This window comes from Nyctibius grandis, chromosome 11 (assembly GCF_013368605.1).
Source record: "Nyctibius grandis isolate bNycGra1 chromosome 11, bNycGra1.pri, whole genome shotgun sequence".
Lineage (NCBI taxonomy): Eukaryota > Metazoa > Chordata > Aves > Nyctibiiformes > Nyctibiidae > Nyctibius > Nyctibius grandis.
The window spans coordinates 4,253,054-4,264,454 of record NC_090668.1 but is presented as its reverse complement, the minus strand read 5'-3'; the positions used below and the strand labels follow the sequence as shown (position 1 = coordinate 4,264,454).

General features: G+C 43.4%; 1 protein-coding gene and 1 pseudogene across 1 annotated transcript; both read right to left on the bottom strand.

Annotated features, from left to right (window-relative positions):
* Nucleotides 1–2,002: 2,002 nt before the first annotated feature.
* LOC137668811 (olfactory receptor 12D2-like) lies at nt 2,003–2,944 on the bottom strand. Its single transcript, XM_068410608.1, has one exon. The coding sequence runs from the start codon at nt 2,942–2,944 to the stop codon at nt 2,003–2,005; it is 942 nt and encodes a 313-aa protein (XP_068266709.1).
* Nucleotides 2,945–10,434: 7,490 nt separating this feature from the next.
* LOC137668850 (olfactory receptor 10A7-like) lies at nt 10,435–11,401 on the bottom strand (annotated as a pseudogene).

The window sequence follows — 11,401 nt, the reverse complement described above, 5'->3', positions numbered from 1 at the left end:
ATATCTGCTTCCAAGTGTATTACAAAAGCTTGTCAAGTCTTCTGTCTGTCCCAGGGGCAGTTGTTCTTAGTGGCCAAGAGTGCTGGAAGGAGCATGTGAGCACTCAGGGAGGATGTAGAAGTGCTGCCTGATTGCTCAGTGAGAAAGGATTGTGCTGACAGAAAGAACATCTATCTTGTTCGTAATGCCCTTTTTGGAAGCTGGGGTCACCATCTTTAGAAGTCTTGAGGAAAGTGTTTAATACAGTCAGGGGTAAGTAAGATGGGCAGGGGAGTGGAACTCAGTTCAAGGCGCTTGATGTAGTTGTCTCCACATATGCACTTGATGCCATTAAAGATATTCTTTTATACCCAAGCCTTTAGAACAAGCCTGTAGGTTTGGTCAAGGACCAACAAGACCTGCATGCCATTTTGAAGTGGCAGCTTGAAGGCCATGCAGGATACCTTTGAGCATCTGATGTGGCAGCAAGCTCCTACATTTTGGTATTTGTATCTTAATGGAATTTAGGTGCTTAGCTGACATGGGGACATCTAAGCCTGGATCTCTTCAGGGTCTGTGGCCAACATCCCGGAGTCTGTTCACATCTTATACTAGTACTTCGCGTGTTCCACAGGATTGGCACGTATGAAGCAGAACCAAATGGATTCCTGTGTCTTTCTAAAGCATCAGGCGGAGGACATACAAGTCTCTTATATGATGCCTATAGATGCCTTTTCTTAGGCAACCAAATCACATGCGTGCTCTTATAGCAAGCATTGTTTTAAATGCCTCACTGTCAGATGCTTAATGCTATTGCGTGGATCTGAATTGTGAAGCTGGAAAGGATGAAATCTTTCTGAAATCTGTGGATTGCAAATGCATGGTCAGCTGGGTCAAGGTATCATCTCCAGAAATCATGCCTGTAGCCAGGGGTTTGCCCTCCAGTCTGTGCACCTAGGCCATTATGCAGACAGTTTAGAGTACCCCTTTATTCTGTCCTCAGTAATCCAAAAGGCACACAGAGCACATCTAGTGTCCAAGAATGTCATATGCTTTTCATCTAACTCAACATGGAACTGCAGTCCAGCCTAAGACTGAAGGTGCTGAATGTCTGTGTAAAGAATCACAGCACCGAAAAATGAAGTACTTTACAAACCACTGCACTCCACCCTCAAATTGGGATTTAATGACTAAATATAAGGAGATCTCTACTGATATTAGAAATGTCCATACTTCACAGGTATTAATTATGACAAAGGACCTGCAGCAGTCCTGTTCTGGATCCACAGGCAAAGTCTGGGTAGGATACTTGAGGACATTTAACACGTCTGTAGTAGTCTGTGTAAATGCACATCAATTGTTTCATCATTGACTATAATGTGAATCTGGAAAAGTAGCTAGACACATAAATACATTGACGTATAGAAATCTAGGCAAGATAAGACACACTGTCAAATCTCATAGAGGTGAAGCTCAAATCCATTTTTGAGTTTATATTTAAATCTAGGTTTGTTAGTAAGGTTCCCCTTACACTTAATGGAAAGAAACATCCCTCTGGAGGGTTGACTCAAGTCAAATGTTGACAATCTCTTTCTCAGGCTATGCCCATGCAAAATGTGACACATGCTAGCTCTCTTCAGCTATACAGAAAGTCTGAATGGTAGGAGAGCCATTCAGCTGCCTAAACATAGCGACCAAGTAATTATTTCATATTGTAGATTATCCAGGACATCAGCATGGGGCTGTCATCTATGCCTCAAGTCCTGCAAGAGACACACATATTTCTGTATCGGAAGCTGGGGAACAGATGGCGTACCATAGGACATCTAAAAATGATGGAAGAAGCATCAAGTCTTGAATATCTCCCCTGATTTACATCTATGCAATTGACTTCTAAATGTGTTAAACTACATGAGATAATCAGTAGTTTTTCAATCTCTTGCAATACGGTGTCCTTTTGACCTCTTTCCTTATAAGTACGAGAGGTGGAGTAACCACGTTCTGAGCCTTGTCCTTGTTTTAGTCACTTTCCTCCACGAAAGAGTTTTCTCCCTAACGTTTTTTTCAGGGCAGATCTCACCTCCTGGTTCCTAAGTGTGTAGACCAAGGGATTCAGAGCTGGGGTGACAGCACTGTACATGAGAGACACTTGCACATCCCTTTTAGGGAAGCCTCCTGAGGAGGGCAGTGTATAATTGAAGAGCACTGGTATGTAAAATAGTGCCACAATAGTGAGGTGGGAAGCACAGGTTGAGAAGGGCTTCCATCTTCCTTCCTGGGACTGGACTTTCTGGAAGATGAAGAAGATGATGTAGAGGTAGGAGAGGACTATGAGAGTGAAGGGGCCTAGAGCAATAGATGTGGTGACAACATTGAGAAGGGTCATATTGAGGCTGGTACTACTGCAAGCCAAATTCAACAGTGGCTTGATGTCACAGAAGAAGTGGTGAATGTGGTTGTGGCCACAGAAACGCAGTTGAGAGGTCATGACTGAGTGCATCATGGCATGTAAAAAGCCAATGGACCAGCTGGCCACAGCCAGCAGCAGACAAGTCCGTGGGCTCATGACAAGGGTGTAGCGCAAAGGATTGCAAATGGCCACATAGCGGTCGTAGGCCATGGTGGCCAGGAGCAAAACCTCTGTACTGCCCAGGAAGTGGAAGAAGTGGAGCTGGGCCAAGCAGCCACAAAAAGAGATGGGCCGATGCCCAAAGAGAAGGCCAGTCAGCATCTTGGGAACAGTGACCGTAGAGTAGAAAATGTCCAGGCAGGAGGGGTTCCCCAGGAAGAAGTACATTGGTGTGTGGAGCTGGGGCTCAGATATCACCATCGTCACAATGGCACCATTTCCCAGAAGGCTGGTCAAGTAGAGCAACAGAAAGGAGATGAAGAAAAAGCGCTGCAGCCCCTGGATGTCAGTGAGGCCCAAAAGGATGAACTCACTGACCTCTGTCTGGTTCAGCATTTCTAGAACAATAGAGGCAAAGGCAAAATGTCAAGATTGCACAGTTTTGAGGAGTAACAACATTACAACACTCATTTGTTTCTGTGCTGTTTTCATACAAACAAATGCAGAAAAGAGCAAAACATGCCACATGCAATCAAACATAAAAGCTGCATAGAAACTCAATAAGCTAAGATGGACAAAAGGAAATTTAATGTAGTCTTCTCCTACTTTCTGTCTAGATTAAAAAAAAATAAAATATCAGAGGGAAAAATATTAAAATAAAAGCTTCCATCTATCCATAACAGCAGAATATGTAAGATGTAAAACGTTGCTGCTTCTTCACCTTCTGCCACATTCATATTTCACTTCTGCTCATCTATCAAGTCCTGCTACAACCTTTGATCCCATCAATAAAGCTTCTAACTTGTAATGTGAATCACTCTTGATGCTTTCTTTCTACTATTGTGCCTACATTTCATTAAGCCAGTTTCAACTTTCACATTTCTAATGGTTACCATCTCTTCCAGACTGTTCTTTGATCTGAGAAAAATTGCACAAGTTCCATTCTTTAATCCACAGCCACCAACAAGTGCTCCAAGGTACCATACAATCATCAGCATTTCTTTTGTATGTTGTTGAGAATAAAGGAAGAGGATGCCTTAGCATGTGATCACAAACTGATTTTGTTATTGAACTGTACACTTTGCCTAAAGAATGCCTTTTTGTTGAGCAGCAGCAGACGAATAGGACTTCTTACAAGGGCATGTAGTAATAGGACAAGGGAGGATGGTTTTGAACTGAAAGAGGGTAGATTTAGATGAGATATTAGGAAGAAATTCTTTCCTGTGAGGGTGGTGAGACACTGGAACAGGTTGCCCAGAGAAGCTGTGGCTGCCCCCTCCCTGGCAGTGTTCAAGGCCAGGTTGGATGGATCTTTGAGCAACCTGGTCTAGTGGAAGGTGTCCCTGCCCATGGCAGGGGGATTGCAACTAGATGATCTTTAAGGTCCCTTCCAACCCAAACCATGCTATGATTCTGTAATAAAAACCTACAACATCTCCTACAACACTGCCATGGAGCAAGGCATAGAATTTGCAGGAGCCGAGTGAGCTGGTGCAAGTTCTAGACAAACTGCCTCACCACACTGAAAGCCGATTGTACTGCCTCACTGAGACAATATGGTCAGTTCTGCCAGTATTACTAGTCCTCTAAAATGCAAATGAGTATGCACATGCTTTCAGTTTTTTTCTGTTTTGGGTAGGTTTCCTTATCGCTATGGCTATGTCCCAACCATACACAATAAAGAACAAAGTCCTGAGATTGTTTTACTGAGGCAGGTAGGCACAGGTATTTCTAGCTTACAATATAGACTGCGAATTCTACAAGATGAGTAGTTTTCTCTGTACATTCAATGCAGTGATGATTAATACTGATGAATACAACTAATGAAACAAGAATTACTTCCAAAATATTTCTTGTAAAGAGGTTAAAACACATACAGATACATTTCATAGTCCTTCTTGTCCATTCCATGGTAGTATATACTTTTCTGGAAAACAGGTGATTTTTGAAAGCCATTATGACATACCTCCAGCCCAGTCACTCTCTTGCTCTTACTTCTTTAGCTTATTATTGCAGCATGAAAACAGTAAACATACAGGAAACTTCTAAACTGATTTAATAATAGAAGGACATGCGCATGCAGCCTAAAGGTAATTTATGCATGTATGTGTCCACTCCAAAAAACTGATTGTATTTTCTGAAAGTGCTTTGAGTCTGATCTTTGAACAAACTCTGTTGGAAACATTAGATTTGATAATATTATAGACTTATCAAAATTTTAGTCAGTCACCTGCATTTGACGAGGTATAGATGCAATTCTCTGTGAAATACAAATGCTTCAGTTTCTTACACATTATTTGCCACCTTTAGGCATCAAAGCCCTCATCATTGAAATCTGTCTGTGGAAAGACATCAATCCGTCAAGGTGTGCCGCAGAACCTCCTCTGATTCTGCAAGTTTTTCTCAGGCCACCACAGGTGATCTTATCCCTTTCCCCTATTCCTTTTAAACATTTATTTTCTTCTCTTTCTAATTCTTCCCTTTCACAGATGCTGACTTACCAATCTTCTCTTTTTTTTTGTTTTAAGACTGTTGCTTAAATACAAATGCAAAGAAAAAAGCTAATTCTTCACAAACCTCACCTCACTACCAAGGAGCATTTTTCTCATTGTAGTAGGACCCTGATGATAGTGAGCCAGAAAGCAAAGCTGAGGACAAAACGCATTTTGTAGAGTTAAAAAGACTGAGAATTTCTGTTCTCCTTTTTTCATTCCCTATCTACTTGGCATTCTTCTAGCTGAGAGATTAATACTGCAGCTCTGATGACAAGGACTAATGCAAGTTCTCAGGGGCTTGTAGTTATTCCAGTAAGATGCAAGGAGGAAGCTTTGCAAACTGTACCAGAAATCTCCGATGACCTAGTTAGAGGGGAAAAGAAGTCTTTCTAGCATGTCCAGAATGTGCAAAATATCAACAACATCATGGGGGAAGTAAATTTCCCATTGCTTTGATCAGTCTCCTGAGATAAAATTTGTGATTCAACGGTGAGTTGCAGAGCAACAAACGAATTGTTCTCTAAACATAATACACAGATGAGCTACCTGCAAAACAGAAGACAAAAAACGAAGCAGCCCACAGAGACTAATTAATAACAACAAACCCCCGACATTCACACCCCTCGCCAAAAAGAAAAATCAAACACAAATATCTCCATCTCTGTGCACAGAGTTTAGGCCTGAAATTTCTACTGGCAATAGAAGCATGAGTCGTGCAACCTCCGCTGAACTGGAGCAGTGCTTGGGCAACGTTTCCTAAATCTTTTTCACAGACTAGGATTTGTGAAACCAAGTATGTGTTCCATCCATTCTGATGTGTAGGATTTCTGATGTTTGATTTTTGTTGGCATTTCACAGATGAGGAGGAGTTTCTGGCCTCTTTGTAGTCAAAACCATCCCAAATTGGCATTTTAGGCTTCTTTTTCAATCCTGTGGAAAAATTTCCACAACTGTTTACAGAAGAAACACATTCAGTTCTAGTTTAAGCAGTTCAGATGTCGGTGTATAAATCGCACAGGAACTTCTGAATCACACGGATGCCACTTTCTGGGAAGATGGCTTTAACATTTCCTCTACAAAGCTCCTGGCAGTTCAGCTCCAGGCTGATCGTGGGTTTGAAAACCCAGTATGATTTCAGCATCGTTTTGTAGACACACAGAATATTGTAGGTTGGAAGAAACCTCTGCAGTTTCTGGTCATTCCCCCGCTCAAAGTAGGCCAACTGCATAGGGCCTTGTCCAGTGAACTTTTCAACAATTGCAAGGATATTTAGGCAAACTCTCTGGGCAGCCTGTTCCAAGTCTGAATACCCTAAAGGTGGAAGAACATTCCCTAGCATCTAATCCAAATTTCCCATGTTCCATCTTGCACCCCTAACCTCACATCTTATCACCATGTTCCTCTGAGAAATATTTGCCCCCATTTTCTCCAAGAGAATCCTGCCCACACTAAGTAGTTGCAGACAGCAATATGATCTCCTGCTCCTAGGAAGGGACAAGGATGAAGAAACCCAGTCTCCCATCCCCTCCTTGTCCTCGAGGTGTATCAGACCACTAGTCACCCTGGTGTCCTTGTGTTCCTCCACTGGACTCCCTTCACTAAGCAATGTCTTTCCAGTACTGGGCAGTCCAACATTGGACACACTCTTCCAGATGTGATCTTGCAAGCGCCAAAGAGAGGGGAAGGATCGCTCCTGTCCACCGGCTGCCTATGCTCTTACCAATGCAGCCCAAGATGCATTTGGGCTTCCTTGAAGCAAGGGCATGCTGCTGACACACATTTCACTTCTTGTCCACCTAATCCCCAGAAGTTGCTTTTTCTGCAAAGCTGCTTTCTACCCAGTCATCCCCCAGCCCACCCTGTGCTGTGGGATTATTCCTTTCTTCCCAGATGTGCAAGTTCTGATTTACTTTTGTTGAACCTGAGGAGGTTCTCGTCAGAGCATTTTTCTCACCTGTCAATGTCCCCCTGAAGACAGGCTTTTCCCACCATGCATCACCGCTCCCTCCAGTTTGGAAGCACCAGCAAACACGTTGAGCGTGCGCTCTATTCCATCCTTCAGGTGGTTAATAAAGAAATTAAACAGTAGTAACCACAGGACTAATCCCTGAGAAATACCACTAGTAACTAGCTGCTCGCAAGACCCTTACCACATAGACATTTGAGCATGGCAATCCTGACCATTGTCATTATTATCTAATTAGCCAGTGCATATCTTCCAAAGTTAGATCTAAGGATTCTGTAGGAGACTGTACTGAAGGCCTTGCTCAAATTAAGGTATACCACATCCACTGCCCTCCTGTGTCTATCCGACAGTTATCTCATTATCCAAGCCAGTCAGATTGATCAGGCCTGATTTGCCCTTGTTGTATTCATGCTGGCTGTTCCCAACCACCTTCTTGTCCTTCAGGTACCTCAAAATGGCTACCAGAAGGATTTATTCCAGCACCTTCCCAGGTACTGTAGTTCCTTAGCTCCTCCTTCTTGCATTTCTTGAAGGGGGGTGTGGCGTTTGCCTTTTTTCCAGGCATCAGGACCTCCTGTGGTCACCATGACCTTTCAAAGACAACAAAGAGTGAACTTGTAGGGGCATCAGGCAGTTCCTTCAACACCACCCTTGGGTTCTTCCCATCCAGTCTCATGAACTTTTCTATGTACAGTTGACCTACATGCTCTAACAGTCTTTTCTTATCCTGCTCGTGCTGCTTCACTCCCACATACTCTGCTACTAGGCTTAAGGAGCTGGGGACGTTGAAGGCAGACCTTATCAGTGACATGGAAGGCAAAAAAGGCATTGCCTACTTCAGCCTTTTCAATATCCTTGGTCATGAGGTCTGCTGCCCATTGACCAGTGGACTTACTTAGATTTTCCTTAGCCTTCCTTTTCCTGTCAATGTACATCTAGAAACTCTTCTTCTTGCTCTTCCAATACCTCGCTAGTTCCAACTCCAGCTGAGCATTGTCTTTCCTAACTCCATCCCTGCATGGTCTCTGTTCCTTCTGGTTTGCCTGGCCCTGTTTCCATGTTCCCTGAACTTCCTTTCTTGTTTGAGCCAGGGGAGTCAGGAGTCAACCCACGGGCTCCTAGTATCCTTTCTGAAGCAAAACAGCCACGCACGCAAAATGTGGGAGCAAAAGAGAGATTTGACTGCCCTACGTACCACTCTAATAATAGTAAGACAGTTTTGCTTGTTCTCCTTCCCATTGTCCTCCAATAATGTCCTAACAGACCTTGCATCTTCCCACACATCTATAATGTAGGATCTCCTCTAAATACACACACATATTCTCTGCTTCATTTTGTGTCACACAGCCATTTCATTACCTATGAACTCTTAAGGAATCTTAACAACTCACTTAAATGTCTCAGGTCTAAAGAAGAGCCATATTGGAGTGATGTATTGTACTGGCTATGCTGGTAATGTGCTTCAAGCTATTATTGACCCTAACAATGAGGGGAGGAAAGTTGTAGAGTATCCCAGGGCACCTAGAAACATGTGTCAGAGCCCCTTCCTGCTAATTGGATTAAGAAGTACTAAAAAGTGACACTCAAAAGTAGAAGAATGACAAAGAAGCAAACAAAAAGCAAATAACCCTCACTATTGCCCATAATGACACCTACAATTACCTCACAGCAAGCACAAATCAAAGAACTGTTGAGCAATGCTGGCAGGCAGGCAGTCTTTTTGTCTAAAAGACTAGGGCATATACAAGGTCTGGGAATCACCAAGCCAGGTATTACTCCAAAACCAGGCAGTATAAATGTGGACAAGCAGCTCTTGCAGGAAGTATGAGCCACTTGGGCCAACTGACCTGTGGAGCGGCAGCAGCTGAGGAAATGGCAGTAGCAATATAAACACAATTATCTCTGGTGTCTCTGGGTCTGAACGCAGAGGACAGCATCATTCTAACTTTGTGTGGTTTCCCCGTTAAAGCTGTTAAGTGATGTTAGAGCACGGCCACCTCCTCCAGCTGCTGTGGCCCAGGACAGTACTGCCCAGCTGCCAAAGCCCTTCACAGTGCCCAGGGACCCAGGGTCTCTGCCCAGGTTGAGAGAAGCAGCTACCACTTTCCTGTCTGCAGGTTCAACCAGCAGCGAAGCTGAGCACATATCCTAGACACACATCCAGACACAGAGAGACACACAGAGAGGACATTGACAGAGCAGGTCACACAGATTGCCACAGATAAGGCGCTGCCTTCAATAGCATGTGCATACGGGACTGACATAAATCATAAGCACAGACAGCCAAGTCCCCTTCCTCCTCTTCAGCTAATTTATTTAATAATAGTTAATTTATTTAATAATAATTAATTTATTTTATTGCCAATTAAAAATGATTCGATGGTGAGAAACAAAGACAAAACTAAAACACCTTTCCCCCACCCCTCCTTATTCTTCCCAGGCTCAACTTCACTTCCTCATTCCCAAATCTTCCACCTCCTCCCAGCCCCAGTCTGTGCAAGAGTGATGAGGAATGGGAGGTTACTGTCAATTCATATGAGTTTGTTTCTGTTGCTGCTTCCTCCTCAGAGTGGAAGAGAATTGCTGCTCAGATATAAGCAAGGCAAGAATTGGGTTGAAGTTGGATGGAAAAAAGCAGAGAGAAAATAAAAACACAAGTCACATTTCGCTTTAATGAACACTCCATCTGTCAAGCCAGAAAAAGAATCGGACAGAAAGTATCAGATTCTGTGAGTTAAGAAACAATTCCCTCGCACAGCTTGCTTTCAGCCTACATGAGAAGGGAATTAATTAAAACAAAGCTACCGCAGCTGGCTGGCACTGTTTCAGGTTACCCTCTCTTTCAAACTGAGCAAGTCAGTTGCTAGTTTGGGAAAGAGATCTTTGTTCTGAGAGGAAAAAGATCAGATCAAGTCTAGACCTGAATCCTGTCCCTCCCATCAGTAGGAAGGACACTTCCAGGAGACACAGCTCCTCCCCTCCAATCATAAGGTCCTAACTTGTTTCTCAACTCATTAATGAGGGTTTTTTTGGGGGGGTGAAGTTCCAGGCTATAACTTTTCCTTTGATGGAGAGGAAAACAAACTTCTTTTTTCCCAAGCCAGAGACTTTATATACTTATGGAGTATAAGTATAAGGTGTAGTGATGGGAGAGGATAAGAATTTTATAATCCACTTTTATAATATTCCTCCACTGAATCAGCTTTACTTATTTGTTTGCAAGGACAGAGGTACAACAACCACAATTTATTCTAATATGCTGAGGAATAAAGGCCAGATATTTGATGAACTGAACAGGAAAGGATTGCTAAAGTAGCACAGACCCTTTTGAAAGACATTTCATTTCATTCATAAACTCCTTTGATATTTTTTTTTTTTTTTTTACTAGGGAAACACTTATGTTCTGTGCAGCTACAAGGAATGTATCACCTGGACAGAGAAAATATGGCCATCTGCTTCCTAAGTAATCACTTGTCAGTGCATCTCCTCAGGCTTTGCTTGACTTCCTGATTCCTCAAGGTGTAGATGGTGAGGTTGAGCATGGGGGTGACAACAGTGTAAGACAGGGAAACCATTTTCTTCATGTTGGATGAGAGGCTGGACTTGGGTCCCAGGTGAATGATACCAGCTGTGCTGTAGAAAAGAGTCACTACCACCAGGTGAGCTGCACAGGTGGAAAAGGCCTGCCTCTGGCCCGCAGCTGAGGGTATCTGAAGAACAGCATGGATAATGCGAAGGTAAGAGATGGTTATCAGAGAAAAGGGAATCATCACTATTATGACAATGGCAACAAAAATCAATAGTTCAACACACCAGCTTCAACACAGGAGAAACATCACAAAAGAAAGGATCGACCATGTTTCTCCCACAGAAGGGCAGGCTACATAACCACGTGGTGAAGGCCAGAGCCACAGGGATGCCAGACAGCCAAGACCCAAGAGCCATCCTGAAGCAGCGATCCCTGCTCATCATGGTGGCATAATGCAATGGGTGGCATACTGCCACTTGCCGGTCATAAGCCATTGCACCTAAGAGGAAACACTCACAGGTGACAAAAAGAATAACACAGTTGAGCTGCAAGGCACAAGCTGTGAAGGAAATCATCTTTCTCTTCACCAGCAGAATCATGAGCATCCTGGGGACAATGCTCAGGCTGTAGCAGATCTCGGTCAAGGCAAGGTTCTTTAGCAAGTAGTACATGGGCGTGTGCAGGAGAGGGTCAATGGTTGTGATCACAACAATCAGAGAGTTCGCTGTGAAGATGGCCAGGAACATGATGGAAATCAGTGTGAAAAATAGGAACTGCACCTTGCCTTGGAAGGCAAACCCCAAAAGTAAGAAGTGAGTAGTGATGGTTTGATTTCCTGGCTTCATTTCCTCAACAGGTCCCAT

Excerpts from the sequence above, each read along its gene's own strand:
- LOC137668811 (XM_068410608.1), bottom strand. The coding sequence starts at position 2,944 with ATGCTGAACCAGACAGAGGTCAGTGAGTTCATCCTTTTGGGCCTCACT.